Here is a 25,197-nt window from a genome sequence, read left to right on the forward strand (position 1 = left end):
GTCAGCCTATTCACTGCTTCTGAATGCACTTGTGTTTGTCACTGTCCTTCTGAAAGGTGACCATGAATTGGCTACTATCCTGGAGGAAAGGGAGGCTTAAACAGCACAGACAAAGCAGGCCTACCACATTTTCTCATTGTCCTTCATGCAAGCTGATGTTAAATTTACTTCCTTGTCTAGCTTTTCAGAAACAATGTTAGCATGATAATTTGCACTATCTTGCTATCTATGAAAATCTTTGCAGATTTTTAAACTATTTTTTTTTGCATTTTAGGTGGAGATTACAAATTGTTCACCAAAATCTGTTCTCCGTTCTTCCATGGTAGTTGGGTACATGGCTGGTAAGCTAGAAATTACATTTCCCAGCCTTCCTTGCAGCCAGATGTGGTCATGTGACTACATTCTTGCTGGCTGAACATAAGTGAAAATGACACATGAAATTTCAAGTTTAAGCCTTTAAATATAGTCTGCGTACTCCTCCATGTGCTTTTCCTCTTTCAAAGGCTGTAATCTGAACAGACCTGTAACCAGGCTCCAAACACACAAGTGAAGACATTATTCTAGGGGTTCCTAGAACCACAAGCCAAAGGAGATGAAACCCTGGATGGTCAGTGGAGTGGAGCACTGACCAACCAGGACCTTCCACACTGAAATTTGTATTAATCAGCTAATGGTATAATAAGGTTGTGTAACAAACAACTTCAAATGTCAGTGACATACAAAACCCACCATTTATCCTCATGCTTAAGGGTCTGCAGGTCAGCTGTGGTTTGGCTAATCAGGCTGGGTTTTGCTGGTGTCTCTCTACACTCTGCTCCACGTGTCTTTTCTCTCTGGGCCAACAGCTGCAGAGGGCAGAGTCTTCTTTTGGCAGATCATTGGAGCCAAAGAAGATGGACAAAAATGTGATATCCGCTAGTGAACAGCTTATAGATTTTATTTTCTGCAGTCCTCTAGCACCTTATTACTTGTCAGTGGTCCTTAAAAATTATTGAATGTGGTTTAGCAGTCTCATTTTTCATTTTCTCAGAAGAGATCTGTAATTTCTTCACTGATTTAGATCTTAGTCTTTCAGCATCCCAATTCCAGAGTCACAGGAGAGAATCTTATTGGGCCAGCTCAGGGAATAGATTAATTTCTGCCTAGGCCAGGCATTTACTCTGTTCCAATCATCTGTGGGCACAAAAATAGGATCCTAAAATAAAAACATGATGTTCTTATGCTGTTAATAAAGACATATCCAAGACTGAGTAGTTTATAGGGAAAAAGAGGTTTAATGGACTCACAGTTCCACATGGCTGAGGAGACCTTACAATCATGGTGGAAGGCAGAGGAGCAAAGTCACATCTTACATGGTGGCAGACAAGAGGGAGAGCATGTGCAGGGGAACTCCCCTTATAAAACCATCAGATCTTGTGAGACTTATTCACTATCATGAGAACAGCATGGGAAGGGCCTGCTCCTATGACTTAATTACCTCCCACCAGGTCTTTCCCATGACACACAGGAATTATGGGAGCTACAATTCAAGATTTGAGTAGGCATACAGCCAAACCATATCACATGACAACCTGAACTCATTTATTCAGCAAGGTCTGTGGATGAGAGGCAATTTCAAAGAGTAGGATGGGGCTTGCTATGTACTCCAATCATGCTGAGTTTCTGGAACTGCAAATCAAGGACCAGATATTGGGTTACACATCCCTGCCTAATCACTGGCAACTGGGAAGGCAGCCTGCGAGCTACCATGCTCTCTTGTGGTAGACTGCTACATTGGTGGCCTCCAATGAACCACATCTCTTGGTATTTACACTCTGTGTACTCACTTCCCACACTGACTCTGTACTTGACCATGGGACTTGCTTTGGCTAACGAGACACTAGCCAATGATGCCAGTGGAGGCTTGGTATAGGATTGTACATTGGGGATTGCTGTCTTGAGATGCTTCTTCTTGGAAGCCAGTGCTATGCTCTAAAAAAAGCTTAGATTAAACTTTTGAATGATGAGAGATCCTGGAGGATGAGATGCTCTCTGGATGTCTCAGACTCAGCCAAGCTCCCAGCCGAATGTAGCTCATGAGTGATAGCTATGCCATGTGAAACTGAAGAATGAGTCAGTTGATACAAGTGAGTTCAAAGACTAATGAGAAATGATAAATTGCTGCGGTTTTAAGTCACTATATTTTGGGGTAGTTTAGGAGGCCATAATAGATAACTGAAATACTTCCCCTCTCTAAAATGTCCATGGTGCCAAAACCCATCTGGAAATACAGATGTCTGGCCCAGAATCCTTGGAGAAAATTTTTTGGCACTGAGAATGTATCCAAAGGACCCCAGAAATGGAATCTGGAGAGGTCTTCTTTTTCTCCTTTTCTGGAAATTAAACTTACTTTCCCGAATGCTGAAAATAAAAAGGAATCCTTAAACCGTGAAGCATAAGAATGTTCTATTAACTAGCCAGATAAGGACAGACTGTCACACAGTGCCCCACACTCTTCTCTGCTATACCCTGTCTTTTTCTCAATAAAATACATCCACATCAAGGGAAAGCCATAGATTCTTCTAGTCCTCCTTAGACACCAAGAGAGAAAACTCCCTTTAAGTACCTCCTGTTTCATTGCCCAATCTCCTGTGGGGTGTTCCAGTGTGTGACGGGTTGTATGTCCTTAAAGACTGAAGGGAAAATGTTTCTGGTTAATGCCAGAGATGACTCAGAGGAGTAAAAATTACCATCTTCTGAGTTCATGGAAATAGTAGTTGGTATGACATCTCAGAATTATTTTGGGTTTGTCCCTGGCTAAAGGCAATATGATCCCTTAGGAGTCTCAGTTGCTTACTGATTCCATAACCTCACTTGGAATGTGTTGTTCCAAGAATTGTCTACATGCACCGAGAGATTTATATTCTAAAGCACCAAGATCAGCATTTACAATCTCTGCTCTTTCAGCATATGTCACTGAGAAAACCCTAAACTTTGCCAAACAAGTTTTCATTCATGCATTCAACAAATATTTTACTGAATGGCCACCCTGACTGGGTATCCAGCAGGGTATTGTATATACAGTGGCCTAGCGGATACTTTGTTTGGGGATTTCTAGCATTCATTCCCATGAACCATCCCGCTTCCCCCGCCAAACATCTGCTCCCCTTTGAAGAGTGAACTAAGCAAATTTGTTTTTCTTTTTTTTCTTTTTTTCTTTTTTAGAGTATTATTTCTTTCCTTCTGGATCCATTCTAATGAGGCTTCTCTACCTCCTCAAACCAAGAATGCTCACTGTGATCCCAGCCAGGTCAGTTGAATGCTCTCTCTGTGAATTTAACATCAAAACAGATTGATAAAGACTCTGAAAACAAGTTTCGATTTGGGGATTCCCATGCCCAATGAGATGGCTTTTCTGTTTCAGAAACAACAGAAAATAGATTTTAGAGCTTCCTTGTTCCTGTTTGTTTCCAAGCAGTGTTTTCTGCCCTGACTATAAACTACGGATGTCCTTCCAACGGAGTCCTTTTTTATTAGATTACCCAGACCAATTGCTGTTGCTTGCACCAAAACACCCGAAATAATATAAGAGATGAATGAAACAGACATGATTCCAGCTTTCAGAGCCTGCCAATTTGGTTGGATAGACAGACACTAAACAAATAAAAAATATGTCATTATAAATTGTTGTAAAATAAATCAATGGTGTACTATGAAAGAGAATAAGAGGGTAATCTAATTGAGATTATGGGGCCACTGGGCACCTAACTGAGATCTGAAGGATGAGCAGACAAAGAGTGGAGGGAAAGGGTCTTCCTGGCAGAGGGCAGAGAACAAACAAAGACCCTGAGGCAGGCAGAAGGTCATTGCATTCCAGGAACTAGTGGAGGCTGGGTCTGCCAGAGGAGTGGCATGAGCTGAGGCAGGAGGGGTGGGCTTGGGCCTGAGCGTGCAAGTCTGACAGTTTATGGATATAATTTCAATTTGCTTTCAAAACAATAGGAACAAACCATCAGAAAGTTATAAGTCCAGCAATGGCACAATCTAATTAGATTTTAAAACAGCCCCTCTTGCTACCGTATACAGAATTGGCTTGTGGGGCAGACATAGAAAGTAATTGAGAGGTCTGGGAAGGATATGAAATGGCTTAGGCTAGGGTGGTAGCAAAGGAGAGGAGAAAGCAAAGTCCTATTGGGATGTAGAGGCACGAGTTGGCGAACCCACTGCTTCAGAGCCTGCCTGCCTTGTGGGCGGGGACGTGGTCCTGCTCATTTCTACATCTCTTGAAATACCTAAATAACTTGTGCATCTATAGAATCATACAATTAATGAAATGTTTCTGTGTCCAGATCTCACTTGACCCTTGCAGCAATCCTGAGGGGTTGCTGAAAACAGAGTAGCTAAGGCTAGAGGAAGAAGTTAATTGGCAATGGTATACACAGTTGGTAATAACCATGCCAGGACTCGCATCCTACTTCTGTCGTTATAGCTTGCTGCCCAGCTCAGTGTCCACCCCCAGAAATGTTTGCAGATCTGAAAATGAACTGAGATCCTCTCCACTGCCCTCTGGGGTCCATTTGTTGTTCCACTGATGAACCTGGGCTCTCTAATATGGTCCTAGAAGCTCATTTGCGTCGGGTTCCGTTTCTCACCCTGTGGCTTATGTAACCACTGGCAGGCTTTGGCCAGCACACGCCAAAGGCTACATGACCCCTGGGGCTCCTAAAGGGTCATATTGCCTTCAGCCAGGGACAAACCGAAAATATTTCTGAGATGTCATACCCAGTGCTATTTGTCCAAATCATACATTCCTATCACCTTTTCTCTCACTCTGCCTGGATCTCCTTGAACGTTCTCTCAATCATTTCTGTCACTTTCCCTGGAAAGCCTACTCCCTTCTGGATAAGTGTCTGGACTGACAGCATCAGTATCACTTGACAACTTGTTTGAAATAGAAAGTCTCAGGCCCCACCCCAGACCCACTGAAAGAAAATCTGGGGGTGGCCCTGCCATCAGTGCTTTAATAAGCCTGCGAAGTGATTTCAACGCGGACAAAAGTTTGGGAAACACCAGCCTAAATCTTTCTAGGAGCAACCTCTCAGGCTTCAGACAGCTGGGCTCAGTTAAAGATGTGTTTTATATGAACCCATGTCAGGGGCTGAAGTGTCTGATGGATCTTACCCAAGCTCTGGATGAAAGATGGTGACAGCTCAAAGCTGAAGAATCTTTTTTTTTTTTTTGAGACCGAGTCTCACACTGTCACCCAGGCTGTAGTGCAGTGGCCCAATCTCGGCTCACTGCTATCTCCGCCTCCTGTGTTCAAGCAATTCCTCTGCCTCAGCCTCCCGCGTAGCTGGGACTACAGGCATGCACTACCATGCCCAGCTAATTTTTGTATTTTTAGTAGAGTTGGGGTTTTACCATGTTGGCCAGAATGGTCTCAATCTCCTGAACTCTGATCCACCCGCCTCAGCCTCCCAAAGTGCTGGGATTACAGATGTGAGCCGCTGCACCTGGCCAAAGCTGGGGAATCTCATAAAGCTATACAGGGTCTTTGCAGGATCATTCTCTGCTGATCTTTAACCCACTTCTTGTGTGGACTGAATCAGATCTTGAAGGAGGAAAGGGAGTTAAGGTGTTAAAAGGGAGTTGCCCAGCCTTTCTTGCCTTTGCCCTTTGCATTCATGTGTCTGTTGCCCATCAAACATGAAAACTATCTAGAGCCAGGTTGGCTCAGGCTAACCGATCCCTTCTTGGAGACAGGGATCAGTGAGATAGGTAAACGATTACAGGTAGCCCTGATAAGTTCCATAGTGTGGGTGCATATTCGTTTGCTTTACTAACAACATACTATAGGCTGAGTGGCTTAAATAACAAATTTATTTTCTCACAGTTCTGGAGGCCAGAAGTCCACAATCAAGGTATAGAAAGGGTTAGTTTCTCCTGAAACCCCTCTCGTTGGCTTGTGAATGGCCACTTTCTGTCTGTGTCCTCTTCACGTGGTCTTTTCACTGTGTGTATACCCCTGCTGTCTCTTTTTGTGACACCTCTCCTAATCTCCTCTGCTTGTAAAGACACCAGTCATATTGAATTGACGCCCTCACATATGACTTCATTTCGCTTTAATTATCTCTTTAAAGGTCTGCAAGTATGAGTTTATCTGTTTATTTGGAGACAGGGTCTCGCTCTGTCACCCAGGCTAGAATGCAGTGCTGTGATCACTGTTCATTGCAGCTTTGACCTCCCAGGCTTAGGGGATTCTCCTCCCTCAGCCTCTCGAGTAGCTGGGACCACAGGTGTGCACCATCACACCCAGTTAATTTTTTAAAAATTTTGGTAGAGATGAGGTATCACTATGTTGCCTAGGCTAATCTCAAACTTCTGGGCTCAAGAGATCTTCCCACCTCGGCCTCCCAAAGGGTTGGGATTATAGGCAAGAGCCACCATGCCTAGCCTCTATGCAAGTTTATAATCTATATGAGATATGTATGTGTACATATGTGTGTGTATGTGTATATACACATAACATACATACCTCACATAGATTGTATTCTTACGTCCTAAAACAACTCATTCTAGTAGATTTTATATATATATATTTAGTTATTATTATTTTGAGACAGAGTCTACCTCTGTTGCCCAGGCTGGAATGCAGTGGCATGATCTTGGCTCACTACAACCTCCACCTCCCAGGTCTAAGTGATTCTCCTACCTCAGTCTCTGGAGTAGCTGGGATTATAGGCGTGTACCACCACACTCGGCTAATTTATTATTTTTAGTAGAGATGGGGTTTTGCCATATTGGCCAGGCTGGTCTCGAACTCCTGACCTCAGGTGATCCACCCATCTCCCAAAGTGCTGGGATTACAGGCACAAGCCGCCACACCTGGCCAGGTTACATATTTTTTATTTTACAAAAGAAACATGACCTTCAGAAGTGATAAGTGACTCTCCTGGAGCCATCTCACTAACTAGTGCCAGAGCTGGGATGCAGATTCCATTCAGCTGCCCCAGAGCTGAGCTTCTCGCCCTCCACTGCCTGGCCCTGCCACTACCACCCTCTGATCATCTCCCATCAGCACTCCCAGAGCACGACTCACCTGACCTCAGCTGGGGATGTGGGCATTGAGTGACTCTAATGTCTTGGTTCCCTGCATATGTCCATGAGTGACTACAAAAATGCTGCACATACTGATTTGGGGGTTATAAATAAATGTTAGGGAGGAGGTGAATTTGCAGATACAGAACCTGTGAATAATTACGATCAGCTGTACATTCTTCCTATTCTCCATGAGATCATAGCCTCCCCTTCTTTCCATCCTTGCCCTTTTCTCCCCACAATTTATGTTATCAGGGCTCTGAGTTTTTCCAGAGTCACTAAGTAAAAAGCCTCTCCCAAAACTCATCAAAACATACATCTATACAGGCTAATGACAGCCCTAAGGAGCCAGACGGACATGCATGTGTGGACATACGGAGCCACATTTGATCTTTGTGGGCCCAGCCGGTAGCATTCCTCATGGCTTTGTGAGGACCTTGAACACAGGGCAGATCATGAGACTGTTTCTGGGCCACGTTTTATACGGTTTCAGAATAAATAGGGAAAAGGAAGTACCAATTTATGGCAAGGGAATTAGGCGGCACGGAAGATGACTAAAGGTGGTCTGCTCAAAATGAACAGGAAGTTCTGCTAGGGCAGAATAATTATTGCGGAATTTGGGGAAATAAAAAGATGCGCAAGTACCTGTATCTTGAAAAATTGTATTGTAATTTACCATTATTGTGTATCGTGCTTCTTCAATCCCAGTCTCTTTTCACAATAGAATATTAATTTTTTCTATTTGATGGGGATTAAAATGCCTTTTTGTCATGTCTTTTTTGACCTAGACTCAGACCATCATTTCTCCAGTATTACTGGTTACATTACATGGGCCTGTTCGGTGGGAGAGGAGACCACACCGAACATGGGAACCAGGATGAGAGAATCATGGGAGGTCATCCTGGAGGCTCAGCTGCCAGGTGAGTTACTGCCTTGCTCAAGAACTGTCACTTGTCCTTAGTGCCTGGCTGTAAGGCACAAATTCAGAACTTAACAGATCCTCTTTCTTTAAGTCCACTTCTCTAAGCCCCACTTCTCTGTCTTACAAGGTTTACAGGCTGCTTACAGGTTTACACACAATATGTCCCTCCCCGCCTTTGACTATGCCACTGCCCTAGCTTGAAGCATTCTTCCTCCTCATTTCACCATGCCAAGGTCATCTAGCTCTGGGTAGCATTCTGGATGGGAGTAGGGATATCTGGAAGCCTTCCAAGAGATAATAACCTAATGAAAGAGGAAGCCAGGCTCCCGGATGTCTTCCAGTGATGATTCTCGGAGGTCTAAGAAAAGGGCCAATCCAGAAAGCCGCTGTAGGGGACAGGGGAAGGAGGCTTCTTTCACTCAGATTTGTCCTTAGCTAAGTCCTCGTGGGTTTATATTGGAATTCTGGAGGAGAATGAGAAGCTGGGAGCAAGGAAGCATTCCAAAAGCTACTCTCCCACTTATACTGCGAGCCATAAAGCTAAAAGCTGCATGGTGCTGGCTCTCATGTGACAAAGTGTGATGAAAACAGGGAGACAGAGTGATAGAGATTCTCAAGGCATCACAGTCACCAGCAAGGAGAGCCCAGCTCAGTGCAGACTCCTGGAAACACCCTCACAGGCGTCATGGCCATCAGCAACCCCAGTCCTCCTCCGACTGGGGAACATGGTGGCTGCCACAGATGGCCAAGAGAACTTTCCTAAGAATACATCTGAGTCACTCACTGTGTGCTCCCAGAAGTGATTGCCTTGCAGGAGGCTGGAGGTCCTGCAAGAGCAAGCCTGGGTGAGACCTAAACAATTGTGGGTCTTTGTAACTTATGTGACTCCACTGTACTACTGGCACAGCCCCCATCATTTCTCCTATGGGGCTGAGAGTGAGTGCAACCCCTCCCCTTGGTGGAGCTTCCAAAGGCTTCAGAAAAACAGGTGAATTGTGAGTTAAGTCCTTGCCCATTTAATTTCAGTAAATAGAGAAACTCATCCCCTGCAACCTCCGCTAACCAAACCACTCAGAGTGGATCCCCTGTGTTGCTGACTGGGAGGAAGAAAGGTTTGCTTGGTAAAAGGAATTATTTCTCAAGGGCAGGGGTAAAAAGGGGAGGAAAAGTATACCTTTATCTCTGTAAGCAAAGGTGGAAAACAGGGGGTATGACATTTCTTTGTATCATTGAAGATAAAATCAACATCTTAATTTATCATCACCCTCATAGACATTGAGAAGGCTGGGATAACACTGAGTCCTTGGCCTCTAAGAGGTTTTAATCTGGTAGAGGAATTCTTAAAACAGCATCAGCTCAGTCAGAGCCAAAGCAGGGTCAGGCGGGAGGATGAGGAAGGAAGTGCTGAGGACTCAGACAGCAAAGATGTTAGAGTTCCCAAGAGGGGCCATCACCGAGGGCCAGATTCAGGGGACTTTGGGGGAAGGGTCACAGGGGCTGCAACTTGGGGGAGGTTTGGCACAAGGGGTTTAATGTGAGGGAGAGGAAGACAGGGAAAGGCATTCTGGACCTCACAGGTCAAGTTATAAAAGTTTCCCTAAAATCTCTGCTGATGTCTGGGACATGATCAGCCAAGACCTTTCTTTTGCTGGGAGGGTGCAAATACCAGGTCCAGCCCAGAGTGAAAACAGCTGTGCATCTCTCATGTGTCCCACCCCTCCCCCGTGTTTCCGTTAACTCATCTGCATGTCGTTCAATGACAATTATGCTTTCTGGTTCCTCACCTATTCAAACCCTCAGACTGAAATGGCAAATACAATAAATCTCCACGGTGGCAACTAAATACTGCTTTTTCCTCTGCAGAAATCATGGCGCTTTGAGTCATGAAGCTCGGGATGTGAGGTTTGCTTGGGCAGATCTCCTACTGCAGGCCAGGAATGTGTCAGAAACTTGCCTTAGAGAGAACACTGTCTTCAGATGCTACAGAGCAGTGTGGTGACCAGTAGAAACTCCACACTTGATGAGTGGCAAATGGGACAGGTAGGCAGCACCAAGTGGAGTCTTGGGAGGACAGCAAGTGAAGCAGGAATGGCTGCAAACAAACCTCTTGAACACCGAACTGGGAAGGAAGGGGTGATTTATTTGGCCAGGAGCTGCAGCAGGCGCGGGCGTGAGTGTCCCAATGGCTGAGCTCCCCAACAAAGAAAATCCTCGCCCTTTTCAAGGCTTAGGACTCTGGGAATTACACCTGAAAAGGTCTTGATCCATAGGGTATGTGACTAGGTGGGGGAATGACCGTGTTTAAGTGAAAACAATGCCTTCGGGGAAGATTCCTCCAACAGTGCCTGTGATTTACAGGCGTGTGATTAGGGTGGCTTGCCTGGGTCTGCCAGCCTGGACTTCTCCTGTTGAAATGCAATGTAGAAGTCTAGGGGGAAGGGCTCTTAGAAGCTTAGGAGGGTTGGAGGGTTAAGGGTCTCCTTCTTCACAAGGACCAGGCACAAGGAAATGGTGTCACCTTTACCGGTTCCTTATTTTCCAGTGGCACTTCCAGGTCTAGAGGTGGAGTTGCTGCCTCTGATTAACCAGCCCCAGGGCACTGCATCATGCCTGTGCCTTCCCTAAACATTAAAAAAAAAAAAGTATTAATTCTCCTCATATTAAGGGGGAAAATAGCCAGGTTTTTGAAAGACTCAGGATGAGCAGTAGAAAACTATCTTCCAGTGGCAGCCAAAGAAAGCATGGTTGATCCTCGGTCTGGACTCATTGCTTGGAGGGCAAAGATGGTGTTAGTTTTCTCTTTGTAAGATCAAGGGCCAGCAGCCAAACCAGCCGGGCAACCCACCAAATACTTTATTTAGTAGTCAGACTCTGGCTGCAGATTCGTACCTAACCTGGCCAAGGGAAAGGCAGAAGGGAGTGAGTGTTTGTCCAGGCTCAGCAGGCGGTAAGTAGTACATGCTGTGTGCTCTGGGAGAGCTGCAGGCCTTGCTACGAGGATACCTGACTGGAAGGTTTGCTCTATTACGACAGCCTTTCATCTTGTGAATTATAATGGAATGAAATGTCCCACAGGCCTTGCTGGTTTTGCCATGGTTCCTTCTTCCTGCCCGGGGTCTTTAAGTGTTGTCCTTCCACTTGGAATATTTTTCCCTGTTCTTCACTTGCATAGCATCTGCTTAGCCTTCAGGTCTCAAGCAAATGTTACTTCCTCAGTGAGTTCTGTTGGACTAATCAACTGGGAATGTGTTTGACTGCAAGTGAGAGAAAACTCAACTTCTCAAGCTTAAACGAGTAGTGTTTATTTTTCTAACTTGAGAGGCAGGCAGAGGTACAGAGTGGAGGCTGATGATGCAGCCTGACGATGTTGTCAGGAACCAGTCTCTTCCTGTCTTTCCATCCCTCTGTCCCTATGGTACTTGGCATGCTGCCTCATGGTTGCAAGATAGCTGCCATGCCTCTAGGCATTACGTCTACACTTCAGTCCGGAAGAAGAGGAAAGGACAAAGAAGAAAAGAGAAAGAACAAAGGCTATTACAGCTAGGTCTATTTTTTTTTTTATCAGAAAAGCAAAATATTTTAGGAAGGCCTAATTAACAGACTTTGGCTTTCATTTTGTTGGCCAGAAATAGAGTACATGGCCTCTCCACAACCAGTCACTGGTCAAGGGAAATGAGAGTTCAAAGACTGCTTAGAAGCACTTTAAGTCATTCCGTGAGCTGGATAAAGGCCTGAACGCTCCAAGACAAAAGGATCTCTAGGTACCTGAAATAATCAGGGTTGTGTTAGCAACAGATGTCTGTTACATCCTCCTTGGCTAGCCAACGAAAGGAGCCCTTATACTCTGAAAGCCCTTGTGCAATTTGCCATTATATGTTCATTTATGTGTTTATTTGTATGATGCCTAAATGCAGCGCTAGACTTAAGGCTGCAGGAGGGAAGATGCTATAAATGCTTTCTTCCCTATTCAACACCGAGCATAGCACTGAGCATACGGTAAGCTCTACAGGCATCTTTATTGAACCAGTAAAAGAAACAGGATAAGTGTGGTGGTTCACACCTGTAATCCTAGCACTTTCAGAGGCCAAGGTAGGAGGATTGCTTCGGGCTTAGTGTCCAGGCCAGGAGTTAGAGGCTGGCTTGGGCAACATAGGGAGATCCCATCTCTACAAAAAATACAATGCAGCCATAAAAAACGATGAGTTCGTGTTCTTTGTAGGGACGTGGATGAATCTGGAAACCATAATTCTCAGCAAACCGACACGAGAACAGAAAACCAAATACTGCAAGTTCTCACTCATAGGCAGGTGACAAACAATGAGAACACACAGGCACAGGAGGGGAACATCACACACTGGGGTCTGTTGGGGTATTGGGGGCTGGGGAGGGACAGCAGGGGCAGAGAGGTTGGGGAGGGATAACACTGGGAGAAATACCTGATGTAGGTGACGGGGGGCGGGGGATGGAGACAGCAAACCACCATGGCATGCGTGTACCTATGCAACAATCCTGCAATATCTGCACATGTACCCCAGAACTTAAAGTACAATTTAAAAAATACAAGGATTGGCTGGGCTTGTTGGTACACACTTGTCGTCCCAGCTACTCAGGAGACTGAGGCAGGAAGATGGCTGGAACCCAGCAGTTGAGGCTGCAGTGAGCTGTGATTACATCACTGTGCTCCAGCCTGGGCAACACAGTGAAACCTGTCTCAAAAAAGAGTCCTTGCTACAGGGGTCATCCAGTAAGCACAGAAATAGCTGAAAGAGCTGCTGTGACGGGACCTCCTTCTTTCCGATGACAGCCCTTGATGTTGCGGTCAGAGAATTCTTCCTAATGTTGATCTCACTGCCGGTCATTTCCACACTTACGAGCTAAATTGTGTCCCCACAAAATTCCTATTTTGAAGTCCTGACTCCCAGTGTTTTAGCTTCAGAACATGACTGTATTTGAAGATGGGGTCTTTAAAGAGGTAATCAAGGTTAAATGAGGTCACTGGGGTGGGCCCCAGGCCCCACCCCAATCTGACTGGTATCAAATAGGATATGAAGACAGAGACCAGCCTACAGGGAAGACAGCCACGGCAAACTGGGCAGGAAGGCTCAGAGGAAACCAGCTCTCCTGAGACCTTCACCTTGAAGGAAACCCTTAATCACCCTTAAGTATCTAAGACCACCTCCCCCTTGACTTCCACATTGCATTTCAATAGGAGAAGTAAAGGCTGGCAGACCGGGCACCACCTTTAATCGCCCTCCTATAGATGGCAGGCGTGGTGTGGAGGAGTCTTCCCGGAAGGCATTGCTTTTACTTAAACACGATCAAACCCTCACCCAAGTCACATACCCCACGCCTACTCCATGGACCGAGACCCTTTCACATGTAATTTCTAGAGCTGTAAGCCTTTAAAAGGGCAGGGATTTTCTTTGTTAGGAGAGCTGGGCTATTTGGGGCATTCAGACCCTCCGCCAGCTCCCGGCTGAATAAATCACCGCTTCCTTCCCAGTCAGTGTTGAGAGGTTTTGTCTGTGGGCTGTCCTACAACAATCTGAGATGGCTACCTTCCAGAAAAGCAAGAAAATCAATGTGTGTTGTTGAAGTCACCTGGTCTGGAAGACTCTGGTGGCAGCCCCTGAAGACAAGTGCAGCCCCTCTCCACTGCCGGCCATCACATACTTCAAGACACCCATCAGACTGGTTCTGCAAAGTCTTTTTTTTGTTGAGTACATTTTCTAGCAGGGAACCAAGTCAGCTCCCCTCTAAACTTGTGTCCTTTTTGTTTATCAAAGCAGCCGAATGGAAGATAGGCAGGGGTTTAATTTGCTTGCGTGCAAGTTTCTTTCCCTGAGGCAATAGTGTCACTTTGCATTCTTGGTCTTTCCTTGGATTGGTGATAGTAGAACAGTCTCACTTGGGTTTTCTTCCAGAGCATGCGTGTTTTAACATCCTCCAATTCTTATAAGCAAATAATAGCCAGATGTGATTCATTCTTGCCGGACAATGTTGATACTTAGAATGGATTTATGTAAGTGTCTCTGAATACAACAAATGTTCCTTTGTTAGTGATTTGTGGTAGCTAATGTCATAATAGTGATCTCACGTCAGCAAGATACTGGCTGTCCCCTGGTGAGTAGTGTGTTAGTCAGCAACCACTACAATATACCGCACACAAACTACTTAAACCTTGTCTTAATGCCTGTGGGTTGACTAAGGCAGCTCTGCTTTCAGCTGAGCCTCAAGCTCCTGTTTGCTTCACATCTCTCATTCTTGACCCAAGATTTGTGGCAGTGGTGACCTGGAGCATAATCTTCTCATGATGGAGGTTAGAGTCTCCCAGAGGGGAAGGCAGAAATACGATGGCCCTGAAAATATAGGCTTGGAGTGAGCATCTTTTCACTTCCACTCACATTTCATTGGCTAAGCAGTCACAAGAACAAGCCCAACATGAATGTGTCTGGGGCTGTCCTTCCTCCAGGGAGGCGCGATGAAAGGAGTGAATATTTGTTCAACAGTAATCTAGTCTACCGCAGGCAGTCAGGGGAGGCCTGGGGTAGAGGGCGTCAGCCTGGGAAGGCCCTTACCCCAGGACTAGGCATCTCTCAAGTAGTGGGGAGACCTCAGGGAAGTTAGGAGTGGTTGGATCTAAAGAATGAAGCAATCGTTTTTCACAAGATAGCGCCGAAAGCAAAGAAGGAAGCTCCTGCCCCTCCTAAAGCCGAAGCCAAAGCGAAGGCTTTAAAGGCCAAGAAGGTAGTGTTGAAAGGTGCCCACAGCCACAAAAAAAAGAACATCCACACGTCACCCACCTTCCGGCGGCCCAAAACACTGCGACTCCGGAGGCAGCCCAAATATCCTCGGAAGAGCACCCCCAGGAGAAACAAACTTGACCACTCTGCTATCATCAGGTTTCCGATGACCACAGAGTCTGCCATGAAGAAGACAGAAGACAACCACACACTTGTGTTCACTGTGGGTGTTAAAGCCAACAGGCACCAGATCAAACAGGCTGTGAAGAAGCTCTATGACATTGAGGTAGCCAAGGTCAGCACCCTGATTCGGCCTGATGGAGAGAAGAAGGCATGTGTTCAACTGGCTCCTCATTATGATGCTTTGGATGTTACCAACAAAATTGGGATCATCTAAACTGAGTCCAGCTGGCTAATTCTAAATATATGTATATCTTTTCACCATTAAAAAAAAAAAAGAATGAAGCAATCCTTAACCTTGGGAGGGTCCAGGGTTAGAGCCTGAGTATTCAGAACAGTGATGAATCAAAAGGCCAATGGTGTATCCAAGAGCAGGAGCCTGAGGAAAGACAGGAATGCATTCAGGATTGTGCTCTGGGGAACCCGCAGCGTTTTGGAAGGACCTGCTGGTGTGAAGATGTACATACCTGCTGGAAGATCCCAGGTCGGGAGGTTATACAGAGTACTCTCGAGGTGCTTCCCTACTTCTCTCTTCATATAGTTCTTTTCATATTTACCCTCCTCTCTGGGGCCCACTTTTTCTCCCTCTTGCTCAGCCCTGCTTTCAGACCATATCCCTTCTTCACTCATCCATGCCTCTTCCCACAAAAATGTCCACAGGGCCTTCCATACTGAGACTCTCAGGCATCCTTTGGAGAAACTGATCAACTTGCAATTTGCGTGAATGAAACTACATGGGTGGCTGATTTGTAACTCTATCCTTACTTGGAAGCTGAGGATGCAGAGACCCTCAGAGTAACTAGCTTGCAGAGGCTTTCTGAGTCCTAATATCAGTTAGAGTAAGGCTGGGACCACCACTTTGGTTTGGGGGTTTATCAGTTCTAGTACTGATGACATATCATTTTAAAGTTCACTGGCTTGAAACAACTGTGTATTATTTCTCATGAATATGTATACGGGTCAGCTTGGGGTCAGGGACTATAGGTTACACTCAGCTGTGTGGCTGTACCAGGCTCTGTTGGGCTCACTCACGCACGACCAACTGGGGCTAGACAGATCTAGGATGGACCTGGAAAGTGCCCTGCTCCACACATCTCTTTCTCTTCCTGGACTGATGGGCTGGCCCGAGTGTGCCTTTCCCAAGGCAGTCACAGAAGTGCACGAGAACGGCAGAAGTGCTTTCAAGGCCTCTTGAGGCCTACACTCAGAATCGGCATACTGTCTGTCATTCAGAGGTCTCCAAGACTCCCTGTAAGTTCACTGATTCAGTAGAAGGACTCAGAACACAGCAAAGCTGTTATACTCATGGTTACAGTTTACTATAGGAAAATGATACGGATTAAATCAGCCATGGAAAAAGGGTGCATAGGAGACAGCAGGTGCTGACTTCCAGCTGTCCTCTCCCGGTGGAGTTTCACAGTCAGGGCTTCATTCTCCCAGAAGGGATGTATGGCAACATACAGGGAACACTGCCACCCAGGGAAGCCCACGCCAACCTTAGTGTGTAGGGTTCTTATTGGGGTCTGGTCACATAGTCATGGCTGACTGCCCATGTGGTGGGCCTTAGTTTCCAGCTTCTTCAGAGGTCACGTGGATACTATGTGGCTCACAACCCCCGCCATAAATCTCACTTCGTGTAGACTACATGACATGACCCACAGCCTCCAGGTAAACAATGACATTCTTATCAGGCTGTCACAGGCCAAAACTTGCCTTGGAATGGGCAGGTTTGGACCACCCAGGCAAGCTGAGTTAATCCTTCATTGCACAGCGTCCTTCTGCCACCTCCTGTTGGAGGCACAGCTGACGCGGCTGAATCCAGGCAGACTGGGAGGGCACTACAGTCACAAAGCAAAGGGCGTGGATTCAGAGAGAGGTGGTGATCTGGGCCATTAATGTAATTCACCATGAAGGCCCCACCTGGGGTGAGGTGTGGGCTAGCACGTGGGCAGCCACAGGTGGCCCATCTTAGTCTTATGGTTGCTGGGACATAATGTGTATTCACACCTCTGTGTTGTGCTGTTCTCCACCTTCTCACAACCTCTCATTTATCTAGAAAGTTCCAACTCAAATTTCAAGACTTTCTTCCCCTGTGAGGCCTTCCCTGAACACCGGCCCAGCAAAGACCGGGTTCTCCTCATGAACAGATGATGATGAGACTAATGATCATGGTTTGACCTTGTCTAATGCTTTGAGGTGGGGAGACAGCTCATTTGTCTCCTTTCTGATTCTTTGTCTGTCTCCTGCTCCTGACCATCCGCAAACTCAGTTTCACCTGGGATAATGATTTACTCAGCTTCAGGTTTGCTTCGGAGACTCCCAGGCCCAGCCGCCTGGTTGCATTCCTGGCCAAGGCCTGTTCTCTGCCCAGAGTGGAAAGCGCAGAGAGATGTTTTCTTCTAAGTGCTGTTTCCAGTCCTCAGTTGTCACATTCCCCACTCGATTCTTCTCCTCCCCTATGCGGAGGCTATTTCCACTGCAGCACGAAATTAGTTCGAAGTCTGTTGATATTCACTTGGGGTGGCTGGAAAAATCTTAAAGATATATTAGGAAAAGCTATAGTTCAGTTTCAAACCTTTTGGAAGGTCAAAAGGTTTTATTGGGGCAGGCCAAAGAAGGCCGGACGGTCCATTAATTTAGGGAGAAGATGGGGACGTTGTTAAGAAGCTTTCCTAGTTAAAGTCTGTTTACCCCACATCCCTTTGTCTCTGTTTACTCATGTTAATTTTGTGCCACCCTCTCGGGGAGATCAAAAGGGAATTACCTGTTAATAGTGTTTACTCTGGCCCGGAACCTAAAGCTTTTATGATTCGTAAAATCACTCTTTCAATCATGTTAATTAGCCACAAGTGTGTTAACTTAGAACCTCTGTTGTAAAATATTGACTGAATCAATGTGTGGATGGACAGAGGGTCTTGGTCAATTGGTTGCATTTTGCTCTCTTTTTTTTTTTTAATTGAGATAGTTTCACTCTTGTTGCCCAGGCTCACTGCAACTTCCACCTCTTGGGTTCAAGCGATTCTCCTTCCTGAGCCTCCCGAGTAGCTGGGATTATAGACATGCACCACCACACCCAGCTAATTTTGTATTTTTAGTAGAGACGGGGTTTCTCCATGTTGGTCAGGCTGGTCTCGAACTCCTGTTGATCCACAAACTTCGGCCTCCCAAAGTGCTGGGATTGGAGGCATGAGCCACCATGCCTGGCTGCATTTTGCCCTCTGAAAGCAGCCAACATCCATCCCTAGCCCACTTGAATCACTGTAATGGTGTGAGAGTACATTCATTCATACTTCTTCGAGTCAGGGTCTGCAGGCCAGACCTCTGCAGGTGGTGGTGGTCGACATCTCAGGACCCCTTACAATCCAAGCTCCGTTTCCCAGGCTTGCAAAATGCTTTACGAGCAAAGATAATGCCTTCTCCTTGGTGCCCAGGCTGTGGAGGTCGGGGAGCATTTCGTATGATCTGAATCCCAGCAACTCCTGGGCCTGTCTCAAAGCAAAACCAAGTCACCTGATTATTTTATCTGACCCTGAAGATGTCTACTGCCTCTTCCCAAATGTTACCCACTCCATGAAACCTACCTTAATCCCTTAGTGGGAAGGATTCCTCTCCAGTCTGAAATATTATATCTCCAACCACATTCTTCCTACTATTAATTCCTTTTCTGTACGGGCCCATGTCACCCACCATGTTGTAGGTAATCTAAGGCCAGGAACCATATCTGTTCCCTGCATGAGACCCAAGGCTTAGGGCACAGTGGGTCTCCTGTAAATGTTTCCTCAGTAACTGTTCAGTGATAGCTGGTGGATGGCCTGAAGCAGCCTCAGTCCCTAAAAGTCAAACTGGGAAGAGAAAGAAGAGGTCAGATGATCGCTATGTCCAACCCATTCCTGCAGGTCCAGAGCCGAGGGGCAGGGGAGGCCACTCGATGGGGATGCTGAGGCTGAGAGGGGGAGTCACAATGCCAGGGGAGTGGCCGGTCGGGAAATAGGGAACTCAACTTGACAGTGGGGATTTGATTTAGTCACCTTTATGTCTCAGGACTTAGTGAAACACCACCCACCAAGAAATAGCAGGACCAAACAAAGCTGTGAGTGAGGAGCAGGTGGCAAGTTGGAGGCCAGAGGAGCAGGTAAAATCAGGCACTGAAATTATAGCTAGGACTAAAGCAAGTGGTTTCTTTAATTTTTAAAATTTTTCATTATTATGATTACTTAATCATGTATATATTTATAGGGTACATGCAATATTTTGAAATAGACATGCAGTGTGTAATGTAATCACATCAGGGTGATTGAGAGTATTCATAAAAAGATCTTAAAAGGCTGAAGTTGGGGATGGGATAATGGGCCTAGAGTGAATCTGGTAGGCTGCATTTTTTTTTCTGCGTCCTCCAGGGTCAGGGCTGTGGCCTTAAAGGAGCAGCCCACCTACCACCACCACCAGATTGTACCTACGTCAAAGACTTTGATAGCGTTTAGGAAGGAAGCTCTGGCTTGCCGCCATTGATACTCAGGCATCAACTCATTCATGCTGGCACCATGTTCACAAGGCCACCAGTGGCTGGGGAGGTCTTGGGAAGACCAGTCCAGTGGAAGCCCCAGTTAAAGGTAAGAGAAGCTGCTGGGTGCTCTAGAGAAGTGCTTCTCAAACCTGAATGTGAGCATGAACCACTTATGGATTTTGCTAAAAGGTTGGTTCTGGTTTGGTAGGTCTGGAGTAGGGCCTGAGATTCCACCTTCCTCTCAAGCTATCTGAGTGTTGCTGATGTTGCTGGCTCGAGGACTTTATTTGAGTAATGAGGGGCCAGACTAGCAGTGGATCTTCATGCTGGCTGCAAACAATCACCTGGTGGAGTGTTAACCAACCAAATGCCCATCAATGAGAGACTGGATAAAGCAAATATGGCACCTCCACCATGGAATACTATGCAGCCATAATAAAGGATCATGTCCTTTGCAGGGACGTGGATGAAGCTGGAAACTGTCATTCTCAGCAAACTGACACAAGAACAGAAAACTACCGCATGTTCTCACTCATAAGTGGGTGTTGAACAATGAAAACACATGGACACAGGGAGGGGAACATCACACTCCGGGGCCTGTCAGGGGTTGGGGGGCCTGGGAGAAGGATAGCAGTGGGTGGGGTGATTGGGGAGGGATGACATTAGGAGAAGTACCTAATGTAGATGACGGGAGGATGTGTGCAGCAAACCACCATGGCACATGCATACCTATGTAACAAACCTGCATGATCTGCACATGTACCCCAGAACTTAAAGTATAATGCAAAATAAATAGATAGATAGATAAATACCAATACCTATTGCCAATGGTGGGATGGCCTGCCATCGTGTGGGTGGTTCTCCAAGTGTGGTCCCTGGACCCACAGGATCAGCATCACCTGCAAACTTTTGAGAAATGCAAATCTCAGGCCTCAGCCCACACCTCCCAAATCAGAAACCGTGGGGTAGGGCTCAGCAATGTGGGTTTTAACCAGCCCTCCAAGTGCACGCTGTAGTTTGTGAACCTCTGCATGTTTTTGCATCCTAATCTGATGCAATCGGAGGTATACAGCATCACACAAAAATCATTTATGTGAGGTTCTTACTGGACATATTTGACTGAATCTAGTCATGAGGAAATCATGACTTTCTCGGGCTTCATAATGCTGTGTGGTTCTGCAGGAGAATTTCCATATGCTTCTGGGACGTGTGCTGCAACAATTAGGGGTGAAATATGTATTTTTTTGCAGCTGACTAGTGAATGGTTTGGTTAAAGGGAAACGTGTACGTGTGTGTGTGTGTGTGTGTGTAAGAGAGATGGAGCAAAATTTCACTTTGTTGATTCAAATGTGTACCTAATATTGAGGGCCTTGATTCTATGGTAGCTTTTCTTAAATGGTGGTCATAAAACCACCTGCATCAGAAGCTCTAGGCGGCTGGTTTAAAATGTAAATCCTGAATCTCATTTATGCATAGCAATCAGGATCTCTGGGGCAGGGCCTCAGGTAGGTACCGTAGAGGGTTCGGAGCTAATATTTGAGAGTCATTGTTTGAAAGTCTTTGTCAGAGAGTATTAGGTCACCAATCCAGACTGCTACAGGGTCCAGGAGGTAAACTGAACAAGTGAAGTGGCTGGTGTAAGGCTGTTGGGGCTGGTGGGGACTGCAGCAAATGACAAATCTGTGCTCATTTAAAGCTCCAGCTTCCAGCTGACTAGGAGGAGAATGTCTTGCCAGTGCTGCTCAGAGTTGCTAAATCTTTTTCTCTTTCTTTTTTCTCAAGACACATCAGAAATCTGGAGTTTTTAATGTGCAACTTCTCAATTTTAAAGTGCTGGTGACTTACTTAAAAAGTATTGAAACACCACCGAAGTGAAACAAAAATCTCTGGAGATAGAATTCAGCCTACTGACCACTTGTTTGCAATCTCTGGCATGGACTTAGCTAAGCAACCAGAGTACTGTGAGGGCCATGGTTCAAGGGGTCTCGGGCTTGTCAGAGAATTCCACAGCTTGCGCTCTGATCATGTTGCCACGTCCCTGAACAATGACTTCCTCTGCAGGAATCCTCCCAACGTTCCCCTGCTGTTAATTGACGGTGTGATGTGTCCACAGTTTCCCTTCTAGGGAGTTAGTTGGTGGAGAGAGGACTGTTTAGTGGCTAAAGCTGAGAGACACAGCATACCAAGTGTTTCTTGGCCAGCAGTGCAGAAGCCCCTGGTGCTCCAGGACATTTTCCTGGACCACAGTGTGCCTCGCTCACTGAAACCCTTACAAAACAAACAGCTGGGAAGTTGTGTGCTGAGCCCAACCTGGGGTTGGGAGAACTTGTGTGGACAGCCCTTTCATTCCAAAGGGTTTTTCCTCCTAAGCTGGGCACTTCCTGCAGCTCCCAATCCAACAACCATGTCAACCGTCCACAGATCCCAGGATATTGAGGCTTTGGTCCTGACAGTTCCCCCAGTCTATTGTATGAACTTGAAACAGTCACACCCTCTCTCTACTGCGGAAGGAGACTGCTGTCAGGGATTTTTCAGCAGCAGAACTCTTTTTAAAAAAATTCCCCTGAAGGGCTGGGCACTGTGGCTCATGCCTGTAATCCCAGCACTTTGGGAGGCTGAGGTGGGTGGATCATGAGGTCAGGCGTTCGAGACCAGCCTGGCCAACATAGTGAAACCCCTATCTCTACTAAAAATACAAAAAATTAGCCAGGCATGGTGGCAGGTGCCTGTGATCCCACCTACTTGGGAGGCTGAGGCATGAGAATCACTTGAACCTGCGAGGCAGAGGTTGCAGTGAGCCGAGATTGGGCCACTGCACTCCAGCCTGGGTGACAGTGCGAGACTCCGTCTCAGAAAAAGAAAAAAATTCTACTGAAATTTTACAGCAAAACCCCAAAATAAAATAAATGCAATAAATGCTTTCCTCAGGACGTTTAATTCTTCTAAGGTTGACTGGTACATGTCAGTGTTGACCAAACCCCTTAAACATCTATAAGGTTCCAGGAAACAGTTTGAAAATTATGGGGCTTGCTCAAGGTCTTTTTTTAAATTTTGGAAATGCCGTGTTTAAGATGTTTTTGAGCAGTTTCTTCTAGGTCTCCCATTACTTTACACCTTAACTGCAACTGCAAGGAAGTCCACCTCTCGGAGGCATTTACTGAAGCCTCCTGGTTACACAGACAGTACTAGATGCCGTAAAGGGGAATAGCCATGACCTCCATTTTAGGGTTGACCTGGGGTGGCAAAGAGGAAAGGAACCTTGGACGTATTCTAATCCTATATTTATAACCTATTCTAACCCATGGCCCTTTTCTAATAAATATAAAAATCCCACAGGCTTAGCTTTTGATGTAATTCCCACCAATGCTTTGAGAAAGCCTTTGTACAGCTTTTCCTTCTGTAAATTATATTATCAAAATAATAGATACTTTTTAATGTTCCAAACAAGAATTACACGAACGTTTTATTGACCTTGCATTTTCCAAAATATATACATGCCACTCTAAAAACATGACACATTTCCTTCACCCCCCTCCCGCTTCCCACCTCTGCCCTACTCTCATCTATTGAGGATAAGTGACTCCATTCATTCTTTCTCATTTATACTTCCGCCTGGCTTTCTTCAGCTATAAAATGTGAGGACATAATATGGAGCGAGTGGGCAGGGATTGGTGAGGATACAGGTAAAACAAAGTTGGCTTTGAGTAAATAATTGTTGAAACTGGGTGATGGGCACATAGGGATTCGTTAATTCTTTCCATTTTTATGTTACGAAATTTTCTGTAATCAAAAGGTTAACACAAAGGTAATTTCTGTAATAAAAACATTAGAATGGAGATAGTGTTACTGATTTGCGGGTGACACTGAGTATTTGACCCCGCCGCAGGCCTAGAAGCACTTTGAACAGCATCTTCGTTTGCTGCAGCCACCCCTGACCTTGGTTCCAATACCAAGCTGCCCTTCCCGACTGTAACCATTTGGGGCCATACCAGAATCTCACAATGTGCCCCCTGAAAAAAAGATAAGGAAATGCAGCAGTCCCAGCCCCCAGGCAGAGGAAGCTCCCCATACGGGGGACTTATTCCTTCACTCATCTCCTGCCAGCAGCAGATGGAGCCTGTATGGGCCATGGAAAGGCCCCGAGCACAAAGGGCTAACACACTGCCCCTGACAGGACTGGGCCTTCCCTTGGTGGGTGCTGCCCTTCAGGCCCAGGCCTGCCTGATGATTCTGGGTGTAGGTTAAAGGGACCATGAGTCTGTGGCCCCTGAGTATGTGGTAATGAGCTCAGACACCAAAAATTGAGACCTGGTTCTACTTGGCTTCTCTGTCCAGGCTGAAATGCCTCACCTGTATCCTGAGTTGTGAAGAAAAGACTTTGGGAATACTGGATGCCATTAGAGGATGGGCAGTATAGTCTCCAAGAAAAAAAAAAAAATCAGAGGCTGATACTAACTTAATCTGTGAGGCTGGGTACAGTGGCTCACACCTGTAATCCCAGCACTTTGGGAGGCTGAGGTGGGTGGATCACCAGGTCAGGAGTTCAAGACCAGCCTGGCCAACATGATGAAACCCCATCTCTAATAAAAATACAAAAAATAAGTTGGGCTTGGTGTTGGGCACGTGTAATCCCAAGTACTTGGGATGCTGAGGCAGGAGAATTGCTCGAACCCAGGAGGCAGAGGTTCATGAACCCATGAGCCAAGATCTTGCCATTGCACTCCAGCCTGGGCAATAGAGCAAGGCTCTGTCAAAAAAAGAATCTATAAGGCTCAAACATGGGGGATGGGGGGGTGAGAACAGGGCACCGAAAGGACTGACCTCTAAAATAATCTGTCTGTGACAAAATGGCTTCCAACTAATTAAACATAGAAAAACCTCTTTTAGGGAAGATAATCCTATTGGATCTACTTGCAGGATTTTTCCAGCCAGCTTCTGCCTCTTGGAGCTTCAATTAAAAGCTGTTTAGCAGATGGCAAATTCTGAGTCACAAAGTTAGACTCTTTGGCAACCATATGTGCTTTTGCTTTCCCAGGGGATCCTGGCCACATATGGCCCTGGAAGAGGTGCGAGAGCTCTTTCTTGGCACACAGTAGACAGCTCCTCTCCCAGCTTAACACACAGATGACAGGCATTCATAACCATCCACAGTGTGAGCAGGAGGGGCCTTTCAGCTAATTCAGAAACACGGGGGCCCTGGAAATCATAATGTATCAGGGCTGGAAGGGAACTGGAACAGCATCTAGTCAAACCCCTTTTTCTTAACAGAATGGGAACACTGAGCCTTGGAAGAGGTTATACAATTTGTCTAAAGTTGCCCAGCAAGAGAGAAGCAGAGTCAGGATCGGGCTTGTGTTTATTTACCATAAAAGCACTTCTCTACTCACTTGGAGGACTGTGTTCGTTGCCTGACCCTTTCCTTCTAATCCCGAGGCGCCTGAAGAGATATTTTACCAATGACCTGACAAATTTGCCAGGAGAAGGCCTTGAAAGGGCCATTCGTCCATATGTCCACCTCCTGCTTTATTGCAGGACGAAACCAGGACCCTCTGAAATGGAACTTCATCACTCCTCAGAGCTTTCTCCTACAGTTGAAGTCACAGTTTCCCTTGGGTGCTGTCAAAGAGAAACAGAACCAGACACTAAATTAAAGGTCAGGGAGACAGGCTTTATTTAGTAAAATTACAGTAGAGGAGGGAACTACTAACCTGAGCTCAATTCTATCAAAACAAAAGGTGGGAGGCTTTTTTATTTATTTATTTTTTTTTTGA

General features: G+C 46.0%; 1 protein-coding gene and 1 pseudogene across 13 annotated transcripts in view; both read left to right on the forward strand.

Moving 5' to 3' along the window:
* Nucleotides 1-25,197, forward strand: part of LOC108588816 (uncharacterized) — a 74,084-nt gene that overhangs the window by 39,943 nt on the left and 8,944 nt on the right. For 2 of the 13 annotated variants that reach the window (XM_078354309.1, XM_078354311.1), the window contains exons 3-6: nucleotides 275-341; nucleotides 3,205-3,289; nucleotides 7,866-7,997; nucleotides 9,863-10,039. In XM_078354309.1, the coding sequence (XP_078210435.1) occupies nucleotides 275-341; nucleotides 3,205-3,289; nucleotides 7,866-7,997; nucleotides 9,863-9,998 (420 nt within the window). In that variant the 3' untranslated portion in view covers nucleotides 9,999-10,039. Of the gene's footprint in view, nucleotides 1-274; nucleotides 342-3,204; nucleotides 3,290-7,865; nucleotides 7,998-9,862; nucleotides 10,040-19,319; nucleotides 19,533-21,208; nucleotides 23,261-25,197 lie in introns of those variants that run through there. The other 11 variants (XR_013528657.1, XR_013528658.1, XM_078354317.1 and 8 more) reach the window with 8 other exon arrangements.
* LOC144580037 (large ribosomal subunit protein uL23 pseudogene) lies at nucleotides 10,031-15,256 on the forward strand (annotated as a pseudogene).

This window comes from Callithrix jacchus, chromosome 17 (genome assembly GCF_049354715.1).
Source record: "Callithrix jacchus isolate 240 chromosome 17, calJac240_pri, whole genome shotgun sequence".
In the NCBI taxonomy this organism is placed as follows: domain Eukaryota; kingdom Metazoa; phylum Chordata; class Mammalia; order Primates; family Cebidae; genus Callithrix; species Callithrix jacchus.